Source organism: Engystomops pustulosus, chromosome 3, assembly GCF_040894005.1.
Source record: "Engystomops pustulosus chromosome 3, aEngPut4.maternal, whole genome shotgun sequence".
Lineage (NCBI taxonomy): Eukaryota > Metazoa > Chordata > Amphibia > Anura > Leptodactylidae > Engystomops > Engystomops pustulosus.
In genome coordinates this window covers 140,773,258-140,793,795 of record NC_092413.1, presented here as the reverse complement: position 1 = coordinate 140,793,795, position 20,538 = coordinate 140,773,258, and the positions used below count along the sequence as shown (strand labels likewise).

Genomic DNA, 20,538 nt, shown 5'->3' with positions numbered 1-20,538 from the left:
AAAATCGGCATTTCATATTTTCTGGAAAATATGCAGGAGAAACTTTGTAATGTCAAATGGATTATAATAATGCTAAGGTTGGGTTTTATGCCATTTACTAAGTCACTGGAAAACCGTGATGTCAAAGTCATGCCTGATAATCTTTGATTTATTACGGTTTTATTATTGGAAAACTTCAATGCATAATCTGTATTTGATAACTCTTGTTATGTTATTGGAAACATTTTAATAAAAATACAATTATAAAAAAAAAGATGGACTATAAAGCCTTAATTCTATGGTAGCTAGTGGTCTCACAATAGGTGATCGGTAGCATATGTCTGTGTGCACGCATGGTTCAGGCTGCTAAATCGACCTTTATAGGACATCTTGGGCAACTGATTCATCAAGATGTTTTGGCTTAGGGAGTCTTTGCACTCCATCTATCTTCAAACTATGTGGAGAGCAGTTTGGCAAAATAGAGTACAAGTTATTCTGATGAACAAATTCTGAGATACCACAGTATTTGACTTTGTTCCAGTGTGATCTATCTTCAAGGTATTCAAAATTGGAATGAATGTGCTGCTGCATAGCCTTTTTTTCTGGCACAGCTTGATAAATCTTCCTCATTGGGTGAATTCCTATTACCACATCCCTTTTACCTAATTTCTGTCTTTTACCGCCTTATACAACAGTAATGTACTAGATATAGCTTCTAAATATTGTTTTTTTAAAGCAGGGGCATAGTAAGAATTAAGGGAGGTATAATTTAATGCAGTATTAAAATAGTTTTAGACGGGTGTGTAGAACTACTAATGCCTTCAAAAACAGTAGTGTTAATAGAAGTCTTCCAATTTCTTTCTATATATGGGGCCCTAACGTCATGAAATTGATGGAATTGCCACCACAGAACCCTGATATCCACTTCATTGATTCTGTGAGTCCATAAAGAATCAGGATGTGAGTAGGCCTACATTAATTAAACAATATGTGATCAGTTTTACTTCAAAAACTGTTAGAGTAGGTTACATAAAAGAATTGTGGCTATTTTAAGTGCGATCAAACCAAAATTGGAATAAAAAATAACCTTCTTACAACAATGACCTACTGCAAAAAATTCATACTTCACAGCATTTATTTCATACCTGCTCTAAGTCAATGACCAGTCAGATACTGGGAGGAATGTACATCTCAAACAGAGTACTCAGTGTCAGGCTTAGAGGTTGTGGATCCTCTGAACCACTGCAGACGATGGCACAAGCCACTACCTGGGACCAGAGTCTAAGTGGTACCCGGTTTTCACCAGAGTCCGACGCAAAGCGGGTTGGACTTGCTGCGGTGTGGTACTACCAGGTCGTTCCACGGGTGTGACCTGTCCGCAGTGGCAGGTATAGAGGTATAGAATCATAGTATCATAGTATATAAGGCTGGAAAAAGACGCAAGTCCATCAAGTCCAACCTTTAACAATTAAATAAATGTTTTATCCCCATAACCCGTGATATTTTTGCTCTCCAGAAAGGTATCCAGGCCTCTCTTGAACATGTACATAGAGTCCGCCATAACAACCTCCTGCGGCAGAGAGTTCCATAGTCTCACTGCTCTTACAGTAAAGAACCTTTGTCTGTGGTGATGGTAGAATCGCCTCTCCTCTAGGCGCAGAGGATGCCCCCTTGTCCTGGTCACAGGCCTAGGTATAAAAAGATCTTTGGAGAGATCCTTGTACTGTCCGTTGAGGTATTTGTACATTGTAATGAGGTCTCCCCTCAGTCGTCTTTTTTCTAAACTGAATAATCCCAAATTTTGTAATCTGTCATTGTATTCTAATCCCCCCATTCCCCTAATAATCCTTGTTGCTCTCCTCTGCACCTGTTCCAGCTCTACTATGTCCTTTTTATACACTGGTGCCCAAAACTGTACACAATATTCTATGTGTGGTCTGACCAGCGATTTGTATAAGGGCAAAACTATGTCTTTATCATGAGAATCTATTCCTCTCTTGATACATCCCATAAATTTATTTGCTTTGGCAGCAGCTGCCTGGCTCTGGTCACTAAAATTAAGTTTACCATCCACCAATACCCCCAAGTCCTTTTCAGCTCCAGTTTTACAAAGTAATTGACCGTTTAGAACATAATTATACTTTTTGTTTTCATGGCCCAAGTGCATAACTTTGCATTTATCTACATTAAATCTCATCAACCATTTCTCTGCCCACTCCTCGAGCTTCCACAAATCCCTCTGTAATGCTAAACTATCGACCTCAGTATTTATTACTTTACACAGCTTAGTATCATCTGCAAATATTTAAACTTGACTGTGTAAACCCACTACAAGGTCATTAATAAAAATATTAAAAAGAAGTGGCCCCAATATTGACCCCTGTGGCACTCCACTGGTAACATCAACCCAATCTGAGAATCTGCCATTAATGACCACCCTCTGTTTTTTATCACTAAGCCAATTACTTACCCAAATACACAGATTTCCTCCTATTCCCAGCAGTCTCATTTTATATACCAACCTTTTATGTGGCACAGTGTCAAACTTTGAAAAGTCCAGATATACAACATCCACAGCATCCCCAAGATCCAGTCTTGAACTTACCTCCTCATAGAAACCAATCAGATTAGTCTGACAGGACCGATCTTGTGCAGTGAGCTCTGCAGATTTTTGTGGCCGATAACTTTAAAAAAAAGCATTAGCAAAGCGAGTGTATGAGCTTGGCAGCGAGTGTGCACTGATCCCAAGTGTGTGCAGTGTCATAAGTGTGACTTAGGTTTAAGGGAAGGAGTACGTTTTGGATCCTGCAACAAATAGATAAGTGCATCTACATTTTTATTTCCTGATATTCATTGTGTGTTTTTTATTGCAACCAAGTAGATCTAAAGGTATTTTACTTGCATAATCTGTATATTGTGTGGGGGGTATAGGGAGGCATTCACCTTGCTTATCTAGACAGTATAGTCACAGGTGCTGCCTAATTAATAGTGGGGTGTGGCTATCTAATTAGCAGCCTTTATATACTTCTGTGGTCAGTTTGTTTGGTGGTTTGCAGCCAGATCTTGTGCAGTGAGCTCTGCAGATTTTTGTGGCCGATAACTTTAAAAAAAAAGCATTAGCAAAGCGAGTGTATGAGCTTGGCAGCGAGTGTGCACTGATCCCAAGTGTGTGCAGTGTCATAAGTGTGACTTAGGTTTAAGGGAAGGAGTACGTTTTGGATCCTGCAACAAATAGATAAGTGCATCTACATTTTTATTTCCTGATATTCATTGTGTGTTTTTTATTGCAACCAAGTAGATCTAAAGGTATTTTACTTGCATAATCTGTATATTGTGTGGGGGGTATAGGGAGGCATTCACCTTGCTTATCTAGACAGTATAGTCACAGTTGCTGCCTAATTAATAGTGGGGTGTGGCTATCTAATTAGCAGCCTTTATATACTTCTGTGGTCAGTTTGTTTGGTGGTTTGCAGCCAGATCTTGTGCAGTGAGCTCTGCAGATTTTTGTGGCCGATAACTTTAAAAAAAAAGCATTAGCAAAGCGAGTGTATGAGCTTGGCAGCGAGTGTGCACTGATCCCAAGTGTGTGCAGTGTCATAAGTGTGACTTAGGTTTAAGGGAAGGAGTACGTTTTGGATCCTGCAACAAATAGATAAGTGCATCTACATTTTTATTTCCTGATATTCATTGTGTGTTTTTTATTGCAACCAAGTAGATCTAAAGGTATTTTACTTGCATAATCTGTATATTGTGTGGGGGGTATAGGGAGGCATTCACCTTGCTTATCTAGACAGTATAGTCACAGTTGCTGCCTAATTAATAGTGGGGTGTGGCTATCTAATTAGCAGCCTTTATATACTTCTGTGGTCAGTTTGTTTGGTGGTTTGCAGCCAGATCTTGTGCAGTGAGCTCTGCAGATTTTTGTGGCCGATAACTTTAAAAAAAAAGCATTAGCAAAGCGAGTGTATGAGCTTGGCAGCGAGTGTGCACTGATCCCAAGTGTGTGCAGTGTCATAAGTGTGACTTAGGTTTAAGGGAAGGAGTACGTTTTGGATCCTGCAACAAATAGATAAGTGCATCTACATTTTTATTTCCTGATATTCATTGTGTGTTTTTTATTGCAACCAAGTAGATCTAAAGGTATTTTACTTGCATAATCTGTATATTGTGTGGGGGGTATAGGGAGGCATTCACCTTGCTTATCTAGACAGTATAGTCACAGTTGCTGCCTAATTAATAGTGGGGTGTGGCTATCTAATTAGCAGCCTTTATATACTTCTGTGGTCAGTTTGTTTGGTGGTTTGCAGCCAGATCTTGTGCAGTGAGCTCTGCAGATTTTTGTGGCCGATAACTTTAAAAAAAAAGCATTAGCAAAGCGAGTGTATGAGCTTGGCAGCGAGTGTGCACTGATCCCAAGTGTGTGCAGTGTCATAAGTGTGACTTAGGTTTAAGGGACTTAAGTTTGAGGGGCTTTAGCAGGTAACTTCTGTGTTTTGTGTTACTTTGACTGTAAATTCTTTCTGTGCATATTTATATTGTAATCCCCATTAGAATTATGGACTCCATAAGTGGCATTGCTACACGGTGTACATCCTGTGCCATGTATGCTTTCCTTGAACAGCCGTTCGAGGGGGAATACTGCTGTGTGGGGTGTGTGAAAATTGCTCATCTGGAAGCCCAGATTCTGGATCTAAATGAGCAAGTTTCAAGGCTGCGGGCAATTGATAATATGGAACGAAGTTTGCTGCTCCTGGAGCACAAACTCTCTGGGGAAGATGGTTGTGGGGAGGGAAGTATGGAGGTGCAGAATGAGGGGGCAGCTAGTTGGGTAACATGTAGAAGGCGGGGTAGAGGGAAGAGTTGTAGAGAGTCTAGTCCTGATCTGGTGCACCCCAATAAGTTTGCCAGGCTGGTGGATGAGGGGGATATCAGCTCTGGGGTAGCAATGCTGCAGAAAGACATGGCCGCTAGCAACCAGGGGAATGTCTGCTCCAGTAAGAAGGGTAATGGGAGCACAGGCAAGGTCAGACAGGTGCTGGTAGTGGGAGATTCCATTATTAGGGGAACACACAGGGCAATCTGTCACAAAGACCGTGCATACCGAACAGTGTGTTGTTTGCCGGGTGCTCGGGTTCGGCATGTTGCGGATCGGGTTGACGGATTACTGGGAGGGGCTGGTGAGGAACCAGCGGTCATGGTCCACATTGGCACTAAGGACAAAGTAACAGGTAGGTGGAAGGTCCTTAAAAATGATTTCAGAAATTTAGGCCATAAGCTCAGGGCAAGGACCTCAAAGGTAATTTTCTCCGAAATACTGCCTGTACCACGTGCCACACCAGAAAGGCAGCGGGAGATCAAGGAGGTAAATAAGTGGCTCAAAAGTTGGTGTAGGAAGGAGGGGTTTGGGTTCATGGAGAACTGGGATGACTTTTCTGTGGGCTACAGGCTCTACAGTAGGGATGGTCTGCACCTCAATGGGGAGGGGGCCGCTGTTTTAGGGGAAAAAATGGCTAGAAGGTTGGAGGAGTGTTTAAACTAGAGACCTGGGGGGAGGGCAATTACACTTGTGCAGGGCAAATAGACGGTGTACATAGAGAGCTGGGAAGGGTCATAGTCCATGGGGGAGGAAGGGGGGCTGGAATGAGATTGGGGAATAAGGACAAAAGGAATACGGACAGGGAAAACCATATAAAGTGTATGTACGCAAATGCCAGAAGCCTCACAAACAAAATGGAGGAACTGGAACTCTTGATGTTGGAACGGAAATATGATATAGTGGGTATCAGCGAGACATGGCTGGACAGTAGCTATGACTGGGCTGTTACTATAGATGGTTATAGTCTTTTTAGAAAGGATCGTATAAATAAAAAAGGGGGAGGGGTTTGTTTATATGTGAATTCTTGCCTCAAGCCCGTCCTGCGAGATGACATCAGTAACGCAAATGTGGAGTCCCTATGGGTGGAGATAAGAGGAGGGAAAAATAAAAATAAAATATTACTAGGGGTTTGTTATAAGGCTCCAAATATAATGGAGGCAGCAGAGGAAATGCTGATAAGTGAAATGGATGCGGCTTCAAAGCATGGTGAAGTACTTATCATGGGGGACTTCAATTACCCAGATATTGACTGGGGGGCAGAAACCTGCAGGTCCTTCAAAGGTAGCAGGTTCTTGTCAACAACAAAAGACAATTACCTGTCGCAACTAGTCCTGGAGCCAACAAGAGGGGGGGCACTGCTGGACCTTATCCTTACCAACAGACCTGATAGGGTATCAAAACTACAGGTTGGGGGGAACCTGGGGAATAGTGATCATAACATCATTGATTTTGTATTACGCTTTACTAAGAGCGTTAGTGAAGGGGCAACCAACACTCTAAACTTCAGGAGGGCAAATTTTCAGCAACTAAGGGAAGACCTTAAAGGCATAGACTGGGATAATGCTCTCAAGGACAAAAGCCCCCCCCAAAAATGGGACTTTTTCTCATATATTCTGAAAAAGTCCTGTGAGAAACACATACCTTATGGGAAAAAGCATAAAAGGAACAAGAAAAACCCTATGTGGCTAACTAGTCTTGTAAGGAAAGCAATAAGCGAGAAAGATAAAGCGTTTAAGGTGCTAAAACGTGAAGGTAGCGATGAGGCATTACAGGATTATAGAGAGAAAAATAAATCCTGTAAAAAGCAGATAAAGGCCGCAAAAATAGAGACTGAGAGAAATATTGCCAGGGAGAGCAAAAATAATCCCAAATTATTTTTCAAGTATATAAATGATAAGAAACTAAAAACAGAGAGTGTGGGTCCCCTTAGAAATAACATGGGGGTCATGGTGGAAGGAGACGAGGAAAGGGCCAATCTACTGAATGTCGCCTTCTCAACTGTCTTTACCCAGGAAAATCCCCTGGTGGAAGACACAATGAGGAATAATGTTAATTCTTTTTATAATGTCAACAGTTTAACCCAGGAAGAGGTACGGCGCCGCCTCGCAACCACTAAGATAGATAAATCACCGGGGCCAGATGGCATACACCCCCGGGTTCTGCATGAATTATGTACGGTGATAGACAGACCGTTATTTTTAATATTTGAAGATTCACTGAGGACTGGTTATGTTCCACAGGAATGGCGCATAGCAAATGTGGTACCAATATACAAAAAAGGATCAAATAGCGATCCTGGAAACTACAGACCCGTAAGTCTAACTGCTGTGGTGGGGAAAATATTTGAGGGGTTTATTAGAGATGCTATCCTGGAGTATCTCACTGTGCACAACCTTATAACCCAGCGTCAGCATGGGTTTATGAGAGATCGGTCCTGTCAGACTAATCTGATTGGTTTCTACGAGGAGGTAAGTTCAAGACTGGATCTGGGGGACGCTGTGGATGTTGTATATCTGGACTTCTCAAAGGCATTTGACACCGTGCCACATAAAAGGTTGGTATATAAAATGAGACTGCTGGGAATAGGAGAAAATCTGTGTATCTGGGTAAGTTATTGGCTTAGTGATAGAAAACAGAGGGTGGTCATTAATGGCACATTCTCAGATTGGGTTGATGTTACCAGTGGAGTGCCACAGGGGTCAGTATTGGGGCCACTTCTTTTTAATATTTTTATTAATGACCTTGTAGTGGGTTTACACAGTCAAGTTTCAATATTTGCAGATGATACTAAGCTGTGTAAAGTAATAAATACTGAGGTCGATAGTTTAGCATTACAGAGGGATTTGTGGAAGCTTGAGGGATGGGCAGAGAAATGGTTGATGAGGTTTAATGTAGATAAATGTAAAGTTATGCACTTGGGCCATGGAAACAAAAAGTATAATTATGTTCTAAACGGTCAATTACTTAGTAAAACTGAAGCTGAAAAGGACTTGGGCGTATTGGTGGATGGTAAACTTAATTTTAGTGACCAGAGCCAGGCGGCTGCTGCTAAAGCAAATAAAATAATGGGATGTATCAAGAGAGGAATAGATTCTCATGATAAAGACATAGTTTTGCCCTTATACAAATCCCTGGTCAGACCACACATGGAATATTGTGTACAGTTTTGGGCACCAGTGTATAAAAAGGATATAATAGAGCTGGAACGGGTGCAGAGGAGAGCAACCAGGATTATTAGGGGAATGGGGGGATTAGAATACACTGACAGATTACAAAATTTGGGATTATTCAGTTTAGAAAAAAGACGACTGAGGGGAGACCTCATTACAATGTACAAATACCTGAACGGACAGTACAAGGATCTCTCCAAAGATCTTTTTATACCTAGGCCTGTGACCAGGACAAGGGGGCATCCTCTACGCCTAGAAGAGAGGCGATTTTACCATCACCATAGACAAAGGTTCTTTACTGTAAGAGCAGTGAGACTATGGAACTCTCTGCCGCAGGAGGTTGTTATGGCCGACTCTATGTACATGTTCAAGAGAGGCCTGGATGACTTTCTGGAGAGAAAAAATATCACGGGTTATGGGGATAAAACATTTATTTAATTCTTGAAGGTTGGACTTGATGGACTTGCGTCTCCTTCCAGCCTTATATACTATGATATACTATGATACTATCTCTCATAAAACCATGCTGACGCTGGGTTATAGATTGTGCACAGTGAGATACTCCAGGATAGCATCTCTAACAAACCCCTCAAATATTTTCCCCACCACAGCAGTTAGACTCACGGGTCTGTAGTTTCCAGGATCCCTATTTGATCCAGGAAACGGCAGGCAATCTCGTAGTCGGGGGCAGGCAGAAATTCACAGAAAGAACACAAGGCATCAGAAAAGCTTTCTTTAGGACGCTAGGCACGAAGATCCGGCAAGGGTTTGCAGGAAGAGGCAGACTTAAGTAGATTTAGCTAAATGGCCAGCGCCAATTAATGGCGCACTGTCCCTTTAAATTTTGAGAAGCTGCTGCGCGTGCCCTAGCATTAGGTGGCAGCGAAAGGGAGCGAGCCGGGAGCTGGGAGAGGTAAGCAGCGCTGGCGATGCGCTGGCGGGGGCAGAGAAGCAGGGGTGAGCCCGTGACCCGCGATATGGGTCGCAGGACCACCCGTGACACTCAGATTGGTGAGATAAGAAAATACAGCAACTATGCTTGCTAAGCATTGTTTATATGCTAAGCAATGGGCTGGACTTTTTAGGGAATGGAAGATAGGCTGGTATTGGGAGTTTCCAATCCCATCCCCTCCAGTCCACACCTTGTGGAAACTTTTGGGGAAACCCATGTAAGATGTTAGAGCAGACAATGGCAGTGCTTGGCTAGCCAGAAAGGTGTTTGCTCCTGTTGGTTACTGTCTTTTATTATAGGTGAGGAAACCAATTTCATTTTAGTAAGCACTCAGATAGGCAGGTGTTTATTTCGTGTTTTGCTTCTGTGCCGCATTTGAATACCACTTTTGGAGTTAATAAAACTCTACATTTTGGACTGTTACCCATGAAGTTTCTGTCATTGCCAACAACCCAGCAACCTGAGATCCTGACACTGCCTAAAACTTTTGCACAATTATGTACATAACAGTTTGATGCATTTTTAAATATTTCTTATTTATGTTACACCAGGGTTATTATTTAAGTCTTACGATTAATTCAGTATATGGGGAGTATTTATCATGCCGTGTATATTGCCCTTTTAACCTACCCCACATTACTTTTTTGAAATGTGGTTGGGGTACTTGGTGGGGATGCCCTTACCTACTGAATTTACCATAGCATGTGCAGGTTATAGCTAGAATCTATTGCAGGCTAGACCTTGCCTACATTTCATTCAAGCACACACAATTACTAACTTTTTTTAAAGTTTCGCTAAACTTGCCTTTTCATCATGATATATAAAGTGACCTCTGCAGTATTTGTCCAGGTTCCAGTTCACATAAGCAAACCCATGAATAACTAATCATTTATCAAGTGCTTTAAACATTTCTCTTTATCTTGAAAGAAGCAAATCTTTAATATGCCTCAGATTCAAAAGAAGAGTCAAACATAAAAAGATATGATTTTTTTTTTGCCTTCTAGATTTCTGCCCTCTTCTATTTCTTCTTTGCAAGCCGAAAAGATGCAATTAAGAAGCTTGACATTTCATAAAGCACCAGCATGTGACATATTGTCATTGCCAGTCACATTATATAAGGCTTATCAATTTAAATAAATGAAGCTTTAGACAGATCTAAACGAACCAAAGGCATATATTATTCAAGATGCCTTATTAAAAGTACAACAAAGGTAGCTCGCAAGTCTTTGTTGGTGGCATCTTTGTAAATATGAAAACTCTTGCTTAGAGACTGTAAGATACACTCACTGAAATGCGGTTTTGATACTTGTAACATGATGCAAGTTCCATATGTCATTCAGGCCATTTTGTGCATATATATTTTCAGTGTTATATCAGGCTTATGTATCTATTGTTATTGCGAATATTAACATCACTTTAACCCCTTAGTTATGCAGCCTGTAAAAGCTTTAGTGACAAGGCATTTTTAGCAAATTTTCGTTTGTGGCGATTTAAGGGCCATAACTTTTTTTTTTTGCATGATACCTTAAACTTTTTTGCACCATTTTTATTGGGACACTTAGTGCTAGTTTAAAAGGAAATAAAAATTTAAACATTTTTTTTCATTTTTATTTGGGGTCAAAAGTGAAAAAAAAAATCTTTTTTTTGTAATTTATAGTATTTTTTTCTTTAATTTTCAAATTAACTCAAAATTAACATTGTTTATGAATTCCCTATTTTGTGGTAGTCATTTTTATATATAACGCCTAAAGACATTGCTGCAGACTCGGGACCTGTGCCCGCTGACGTCAAAAGTCATTGGGCGGTCCCAGAGGAGTTAAAATCATGTACAAAATGACAGTTGGCTATAACATCAAATAGGTCATTTATGTGTTCTTGCCCATTATACTATTTTGGCAAGAGATTGGCAGAAAAAATTAATCAGTAAGAATTGTCTATAACCCTACGGGACATAGCTATTATTTTCTCCAACTAGCTGTTTTCAGCATCTGATACACTGATAATCAAATAGGATTAAGACATTGGGGGTCATTTACTAAGGGCCCGAATCGCTTTTTTTTTGTCAGGTTTACCAAATTTTTCCGATTTGCGACGAATTGCCCCGGGTTTTTGGCGCATGCGATCAGATTGTAGCACATCGGCGCCAGCATGCATGCGAGGGAAATCAGACGGCGTGGCCGTCGGAAAACTCGATGGATTCGGAAAAACCACAGAATTTTTAAAAAAAAAGTGTCGCTTGACACGCGCTTACCTAAATCCAGCAATGGATGATGAACTCCAGTGAACTCCGGCGGACTTTAACGCAGCAGTGACACCTGGTGCACATCGGGCGCACTAACTTAGTGAATCGCCGGAAGACCCGAATCCTTGACGGAGAACATGCCGCTGGATCACAACAGGTCCAGGAAAAGTAAATCTGCCTCATTCTCTCTGTAGTAGTCAGACCCTTTAAGTGTTGAATTGGACGACCTAAGAAAATCATTTTAATGTTCAACTTCTATCTTCTACAGAACTGCATCATAAACATAATTGCACCTGCAGATCATACAAATAAGGCCTTATAGTAAATGAATAAAAGAAACAGACCTTGGTGGCAAGTGACTTTGTTTAGCTTTAATTGATGTCCCCAGTCTAACCCTAGGACCACAATTGCTTGGATTGTTATAAAACATTTCTGGTAAAGACTCTATTATATTTTATCCCAAAAATGATTAGTGGCTTGTGGCAGTAGGCAAAAGTTCATATATAGCAGATATTGTTGACAATATTTCAAAGTTTCCAAAAAGCTATATGCATGGTTCAAGGATGGAAATAACTGAATGAACTATTTTAATTATGTTGCCATTTCATTATAAAGGAGAACATGTTAAATGAAAATAATGGTAGATCTAACATTATTTTAATTTTTACATATATTAAACTAAAGATCTGGTAATAACACTATTTTCTTGGATTTTTAAAAGAAAATGATAGCATAAGAATGTAAGATGTCATAATAAAATATGAATAAAAGGAAACTGGAATAGGATTTTATAAATGAACATAAAACATAGAAAACGTTTCAACGTAACTGTTGCTGCAATAAATTAACCAGCAGCAAAGTTAAATTGCCATTATTGGGAGTTAGCAGTGAGGGGGAATTTGAGCCAAACACAAACCCAAACTTCCAACTTTGCAGTTTGGTGCCATTCAACACTACTATCACTACTATTTTCACTTTAGCCTACCTATGCTCAAACTCCACTGCCACGTATGGGAGATAGGAGCTAGCACTCTGACTTTCAATGTCTCAGTTCCTAAGACCATTCGAAAACAAATATTAGGCGACCCCTAAAGGGTCAATTGACCTCCATAGGGGTCACAAGTTGAGAACTACTGCAAGCATAGATCTACAGAACCTTTAGGAACACATACAAAAAATATACAGGGAAATTGTATTTCTCACATAAAAAATAGCAATTACTGAATCCCTGAAAGTGGACAAGCCATTTAACTAAAGGCTAACAACAAAATACAAACATAAGCATCAATAAAAGTTATATCTGTCCAAACCCTTTATAAAATAAGGAGCAAGCCCATTAAAGATGACATCTCTTACCTCTACAAAATGGTGATGGAAAGTCCCATGAAGCTCCATTCCCGGGACTTACAATACATGTCAAGGTAGCATGCCCTTCAAGAATGTAACCAGCAAGGCAGTTATATCGAATCTTGTCTCCAATATTGAATCTTGTTCCGTGCAGAACCCCTTTTATAATTTCTCCGGGATTTCCACAAGTATGACTTGGTAACACTAAAAGGAAGGTAAAAAACAGTTAATTACTTATTCGGCAATAGAATTATCAATTGCAACCAAGTATAAATTTCTTTCTGTATCGACATTGACATTTTCAATAAAAGTTAGCATTAATTCAAAAGATCCATGGACTTTCCTGTGAGTGCTGATCCTTTTCCTCTTTTATAGTAAAAAAAAGTGTCCTACCAAGGATTTGCATATCTTAAAATATAAGAGGAGTCCTGAAAACAGTAGTGTTTAGATATAAATAACTTTTTCCTTGACTTTTATGTCACTATGGTTTTCAGTAGTTTTCATTTTGACTTTGGTTCAATAGAATTTAGGTTCTCCAGTTGTTAGATTTTCATAACTATGACATCACACAAATTAATTGATGTCTTTAACCCCTTAAGGACGGAGGGTTTTTCGGCTCATTTCTCGCTCTCCAACTTCAAAAATCCATAACTTTTTCATTTTTCCGTGTACAGACCTGTGTGAGGGCTTATTTTGTGTGTAACAATTTTTACTTTCCCATAATGTTATTTATTTTAACATGCCGTGTACTGCGAAGCTGAAAAAAAATTCCAAATGTGGAAAAATTGAAAAAAACCCGCACGTGCATCACGTTCTTGTGGGCTCAGTTTTTACGACTTTCGCTCTTCGCTCCAAATAACACGCCTACTTTATTCTTTGGTTCGGTGCGATCGCGGTGATACCAAATTTATATAGGTTTTATTGTGTTTTAATACATTTTCAAAAATTAAACGAATGTGTTCAAAAAAGAAAAAAAAAATTTTGCCATCTTCTGACGCTAATAACTTTTTCATACTTTGGTGCACGGAGATGTGTGAGGGGTCATTTTTTGCGAAATGAGGCGATGTTTTCATTGCTATCATTTTGAGGTCTGTGCGATATTTTGATCATTTTTTATTTCATTTTTTATGTTATGTAAAAAGGTGTAAAAGTCACATTTCGGACATTTGGGCGCCATTTCCCGCCTCGGAGGTCACCGCCGCCTGTAACCGTTTTTATATTTTGATAGATCGGGCATTTTGGGACGCGGCGATACCTAATATGTTTGTTATTTTTACTGTTTATTATGTTTTATATCCGTTATAGGGAAAGGGGGGTGATTTGAACTTTTAATATTTTATTAATTTTTTTTATTTTTTAAACTTTTTTTTTCTTTTTTTTTTTCACTATCTTTTAGACCATCTAGGGTATATTAACCCTAGATGGTCAGATCGCTGCTACCATATACTGCAATACTTCTGTATTGCAATATATGGCATTTTTGCAGCACATTCATTACAATGAGCCACTGACTCATTGTAACGAATCTGCAGCTGCCAGATAGCCTTGTGTCAAAAGAAGATACGAGGCTACCATGGCAACCGATCGCCGCCCCCCGATGACGTTCGGGGGCGTGGCGATTGAAAAAAAAGATGGCGGCGACTTTGCCGGCGGCAACGGGGGGGTTAATAGCCGCGATCGGTGCTAGCACCGACCGCGGTTATTAGCGGTGGGGGTTTTATGCATTATGCAAAAACCCCCACCTTTGTATGAAGAGGACTCAGCCCGTGAGCCCTCTTCATACATCCCTTATACCTCTGCGCCGTAGAGCTATGGCGCAGAGCGTTAAGGGGTTAATGATAAGGACACAAACATAAACATTTTCTTTCCAACATACAAGAATTTAACAGTCTAGGTCTACCAATTGACTCAATATAATACAATACAATATAATACTACATTTCCTTAAAACAAGATACATATTTGCAAAATGAACTATGTGTTGCACATCTACACAACTCTCTCAACATGCTTTAAATCTATTATTCTACTCCACTATAGAGCCCCCCAAACAGGAAATTTATAGTAATAAATCACTTGCTGTACCTGAGAGTACTCCAAGGCTTAGCTTGTTATCTATCTCTTCACAGATAGGCTTAACACTCTATCAATTATTTATATATCCCTCAGAAAGCAAGTGTTACTTGCATTCAAGGAACTGTACTGTGTTAACACAGAACTCATCTCTAGGGTAATACCCAGGAATTAATTTTTTTTTTCATATTTCCTCAAAACATAAAGGATATGAAATACTTTTCTAGTTACATTTAAACATTTAAATGCTAAATATATAGTAAAGTAAAGGTCACATTTGTTAAAATTTTGATAATGAATGAATTTGGAATTGTATTCAATTTAACACCAATCTGTTTTTTTTTTTTTTTAAGGAAACCTACCATGATGATTCTACGATCATTAGTAGATCTGAGGGTAGATTCCTTCTGCCTGCCTCTGCCCTAATCTGTAATTTAATAATACTGGAACCTAACCTAACTTTCTAAAAACTTTATTTCAATAATATGTAAATTAACTGCAGGGGCTACTGGGGCTTATACTAGCCTGCTCAGGCACTGGGAACTAAGGTTACTCCACGCCCCCAGTAGACTAGTTTTTACATATTACTAAAATAACGTTTTTAACAAGTTAGGTCAGGTTCCAATATTATTAAATTACAGATTAGGGCAGAGGCAGGCAAAAGGAATCTACCATTTGATCTACTTCTGATTACAGATTTCTCATGATAGGTTTCCTTTAAGTTACTGTTCAAAAAACTTCTATGGTCAGCAGGTGAAATCGCCTAGAGCTTGGTCTGTTTATCACTGACCAAACATGGTCAAGTGGCGTGGATCTTAATTTTATCATGATAATAAAAATAAAGATAAAGTATATTTGGTTGCATTGCCAGAAAAAAAAATATTTGTAAGAAATTGTGAACAAATAAGTAAAAGTATGTTAGGTGTTTCATTACAAAAGTTCCCAACATTGTACAGCGTGTTCTGTGACTAAGCCTTATCAGCATGAAATAAATTAGAGTGCCTTGCCGTTCTAGCTTCAGCATACTTGAATTCCTAGCGTGTTGTTTTGATTCCTAATTCATGTCAAAATCTGCAGCTATTTAGGTTGCCGACAATATTCTTTATAATTGAGCCAAAGTTTTGTAATCGCCTGTATTAGTAGACAAATCTAAACTACTGAAAAGCAATTGTAGCCATTCAAACCGCTATGTAGAATGTGTGTAAATAAGATGCAGGTAGTGTATATTTGTAATATAACAGGACACGTGATTCTGATGGGTATGGTGATATAGATATAATTATTGGTTATATAATAGTATAATAGTTTAATACTAACACACAATGAAATTCAATAATATACAATATGGATACAAATAATTATTGAAAACGAGTTTTACTCCCACCCAAATCATACTGGAAACCGGATTCCAAGTACTTGTAATACAAATGTGTCTACAAATGTATCAGCATGTCAAGTTCCTAGTAACAAGATTCAGTCACTGTCACTACAATTTTATAGCAACTATGGCAGTGAAGTGGTTCATCTGGCATGAACGATATTTGGCCATTGTTAATGGAAATTGAGCATCTGATTTACACCTTATAAATTAGAATCACTGACTAATTCCACTTGGCACACTGATACAGGAACTGGCCTTAGAATAGTATTTATGGTCCTTTTCCTAAAAAAAGATGTTTTACAAATATGCTAATGAGATGCTGTGGGGGCATTACTAGAGTCCATCTAGGCTCTATCTACAAGTTTTTGTGTTTTTGATATGAAAAAAAGAAAAAAAGAAAAAAAAAAAGCTTTCATCTACTACAAGGAACAATAACAATACTTGATACTTCTAAGAAAACTATTCACTGGCATAGGTGTTAGCAATGTAGGCAATCAAGCTCTTGAACACTTAATACATTTTTCAATTGAAAATGTGGGATTAAAAAAAAATAGTTAGCAGCCTCTTTTCTGAATCTACATAATATACAATAAAAGTTGAATGAGGTTAATAGACACAATGCAATTCAGTGAAAACAATGTTTCAAGGTAAATGCGCCAGACATTAGAAGTAGCTTATATGAGTCATGCCTCATCTTCTTTTTAATAATAATTGAGTGTATTATGAATAAAAGACAATAATAGACACATAGTCTGGAAAAGAGACAACTATGAGGGGACATCATTAATTTATATAAATATATGAATGGTCCATGCAAAAAATATTGTGGTAAGTTTCAAATTAAATGAAATCAAAAGACGAGGGGGCACTGTCTCCGTCTGGAGAAATCAAGGTTTAATCACCGGGGACTACAGGGATTTTTTACTATGAGAACTGTCAATCTATGGAATAGCCTGCCTCAGGCGCTGGTCACAGCAGGGACAGCAGAGAGCTTCAAGAAGGGTCTAGATGCCTTTTTATACCTAAATGGCATTAATGGTTATGTTATAAAGAATTTTTTTTCCCAAAATCCCTTCATCATGCAATCCCTTCTCTTCCTTGGTTGAACTTGATGGACAATTGTCTTTTTTCAAATGTATAAACTATGATACTATGAATCAACAAATCCATAAATATTTGTAGTAATATGTAATGTATAATAAACAGACATGAAAAAAGTTTTTCCAGTGCACCAAGTATTGTTTTTGACAAATTTTCAACCATTAATTGGGCCCTTTTACTTTTATCATGATTTACATATATTTGAAACAAAGATGTGAACTTTAACTGATAATATAAAATCTATTTATAGAATATAAGTATAAACATAAAATATTTATAGAATATAAGTATAACAGTGCAACATTTGTCTTTTTAGTACCACTCAATCCATTTCTGAAAAGTCTGTATTCACATGTTTAGCCTCGTGTTTTATCAAAAATGGCAAGAATTCCCACTTCAAAGGGGCATTTGCATAGCAAGAAAATTAAAACAGTAAATGAAGTGACTGAAAGTTACTGAAAGAAGAGCAGATTGATCCAGACCAACATAGTCATAGAAGGAAACAGTGGCAGCCTTACAGTAAGTGATGCCTGTTCCAGAATGCAGCTCAGATGTTCTGTATATTTAATCCTGATATGTACTTATCTGTGGTTGTCTGTGTCTGTCTCTGACTTTCTCCCTCTCTGACTATCTCTGTATGTCTCTGACTATGGTTTTCTGACTGCCTCTGTCTCTGTCTTCAACTGTCTCTGACCACCTCTGTTTGTCTCTGACTGTCTCTTCCTGTCTGTCTCTAACTGTCTGTCTCTGACTGTCTTTGTCTCTCTCTGACTGTCTCTGACTGTCTCTGTCTCTGACTGTCTCTGTATTTGTCTCTGACCATCTGTCTGTCTCTGACTGTCATTGTCTCTGCAACTTTGTCTATGGGGAGTTTTATCAAAAGTGCCTATGGCAACCAATCAGATTTCATGTTTCATTTTCCCACAGCTGTTTATAACATTACAGCTGATCTCTGATTGGTTGCCATGGGCAATTGGAACAGTTTTACCTAAGGCATTTCTGATAAATCTCACCCTATCTCTATATCCCTATTAGAGATGAGCGAACATACTCGTCCGAGCTTGATGCTCGATCAAGCATTAGCGTACTCGTAACTGCTCGTTGCTCGGACGAGTATTTCGCCCGCTCGAGAAAATGGCAGCTCCCGCCGTTTTGCTTTTTGGCGGCCAGAAACAGAGCCAATCACAAGCCAGGAGACTCTGCACTCCACCCAGCATGACGTGGTACCCTTACACGTAGATAGCAGTGGTTGGCTGGCCAGATCAGGTGACCCTGGGATAGACTAGCCGCTGCCCGCGCTGCTCGGATCATTCTCTGTCTGGATGCCACTAGGGAGAGAGCTGCTGCTGGTCAGGGAAAGCGTTAGGGTGTTCTATTAGCTTACTGTTAGGCAGGAGTGATTCTAAAAGAACCCAACAGCCCTTCTTAGGGCTACAATAACGTTATAATTTTTTTTTTTTTTTATTTGCAGCTAGTACCATATTGTGAGGAATTTGCAGGGGGACTTGCTACCGTTGTGTTTAGCTCTTAGTGACACACATATCCACCTCAAACACCAAAGTGGGAAAATTTATTAGGGGTTTGAGTAGAATTAGGCACAGTCTGCCAGTTTCTTTTTATTTTACGTTTATTGTTTTAATAACTCAGTGTCATCTCATCTTGCATAGTAGTGTGCTGTAATACTTGGCTAGAAAATAGCCATAGGAGAATACAAACGGCTTAATTACGCCTACAGTAGCGTTATATATATTTGATTTCTGGTTGATCTGCTGGTGGCTGTAGTTGTTGCAGTGCATCTACTAGCAAATTGTGAGCAATTTGGAGTCAGACTTGCGACCACTGTGTTTTAGTGACGCACATATCCATCGCAAAGACCGAAGTGGGAAAATTTATTAGGGCCCGGGGTTGTATTTCAATTAGGCACAGTCTGCCATTTCCTTTTTTATTTTACGTTTATTTTTTTCATAACTCAGCGTCATCTCATCTGGCATAGTAGTGTGCTGTAATACTTGGCTAGAAAATAGCCATAGGAGAATACAAACGGCTTAATTACGCCTACAGTAGCGTTATATATATTTGATTTCTGGTTGATCTGCTGGTGGCTGTAGTTGTTGCAGTGCATCTACTAGCAAATTGTGAGCAATTTGGAGTCAGACTTGCGACCACTGTGTTTTAGTGACACACATATCCATCGCAAAGACCGAAGTGGGAAAATTTATTAGGGCCCGGGGTTGTATTTCAATTAGGCACAGTCTGCCATTTCCTTTTTTATTTTACGTTTATTTTTTTCATAACTCAGCGTCATCTCATCTGGCATAGTAGTGTGCTGTAATACTTGGCTAGAAAATAGCCATAGGAGAATACAAACGGCTTAATTACGCCTACAGTAGCGTTATATATATTTGATTTCTGCTTGATCTGCTGGTGGCTGTAGTTGTTGCAGTGCATCTACTAGCAAATTGTGAGCAATTTGGAGTCAGACTTGCGACCACTGTGTTTTAGTGACGCACATATCCATCGCAAAGACCGAAGTGGGAAAATTTATTAGGGCCCGGGGTTGTATTTCAATTAGGCACAGTCTGCCATTTCCTTTTTTATTTTACGTTTATTTTTTTCATAACTCAGCGTCATCTCATCTGGCATAGTAGTGTGCTGTAATACTTGGCTAGAAAATAGCCATAGCAATAGGATAGCATCGTTTGGTTTTAAAAACTAAAAAATACAAAAAAAAAACAAAAAAAAAAAAAAAAGTTAAAAAAAAATTCAAGTTATAACTCTCATTTTCAAAATGTTTAACCCGAGGGCTAGGGGTAGAGGACGAGGGCGGGGATGTGGGCGTCCAACTACTGCAGGGGTCAGAGGCCGTGGTCCTGGGCGGGGTGAGACACCACCTGCTTATGAGGGAGCAGGGGAACGCCGCAGAGCTACACTCCCTAGGTTCATGTCTGAAGTTACTGGGACTCGTGGTAGAGCACTGTTGAGGCCAGAACAGTGCGAACAGGTGATGTCGTGGATTGCCGACAATGCTTCGAGCAATTTGTCCACCAGTCAGTCTTCCACGCAGTCCACCCATGTCACCGAAATCGGCACTCCTCCAGCTCCTGCACCTCAGCCTCCTTCCCCCCAGTCTGCCCCCTCCCAGCAAAATTTGCCATTTGAACCGGCATACTCTGAGGAACTGTTTTCTGGACCCTTCCCACAGTCACAAACCACTTGTCCGGTTGCTGATGAGCAATTTTCCGATGCCCAGGTTTTCCACCAGTCGCAGTCTGTGGGTGATGATGACCTTGTTGACGTACTGGAAGAAGTGTGTAAAGAGGTGTCCGACGATGAGGAGACACGGTTGTCAGACAGTGGGGAAGTTGTTGTCAGGGCAGGAAGTCCGAGGGGGGAGCAGACTGAGGGATCGGAGGATGA

General features: G+C 39.6%; 1 protein-coding gene across 3 annotated transcripts in view; it reads right to left on the bottom strand.

Moving 5' to 3' along the window:
- Positions 1-20,538, bottom strand: part of CSMD1 (CUB and Sushi multiple domains 1) — a 1,135,715-nt gene that overhangs the window by 582,509 nt on the left and 532,668 nt on the right. For all 3 annotated transcript variants that reach the window (XM_072142316.1, XM_072142317.1, XM_072142318.1), the window contains one exon: positions 12,576-12,770. In XM_072142316.1, coding sequence (XP_071998417.1) covers positions 12,576-12,770 — 195 coding nt within the window. The remainder of the gene's footprint in view (positions 1-12,575; positions 12,771-20,538) is intronic.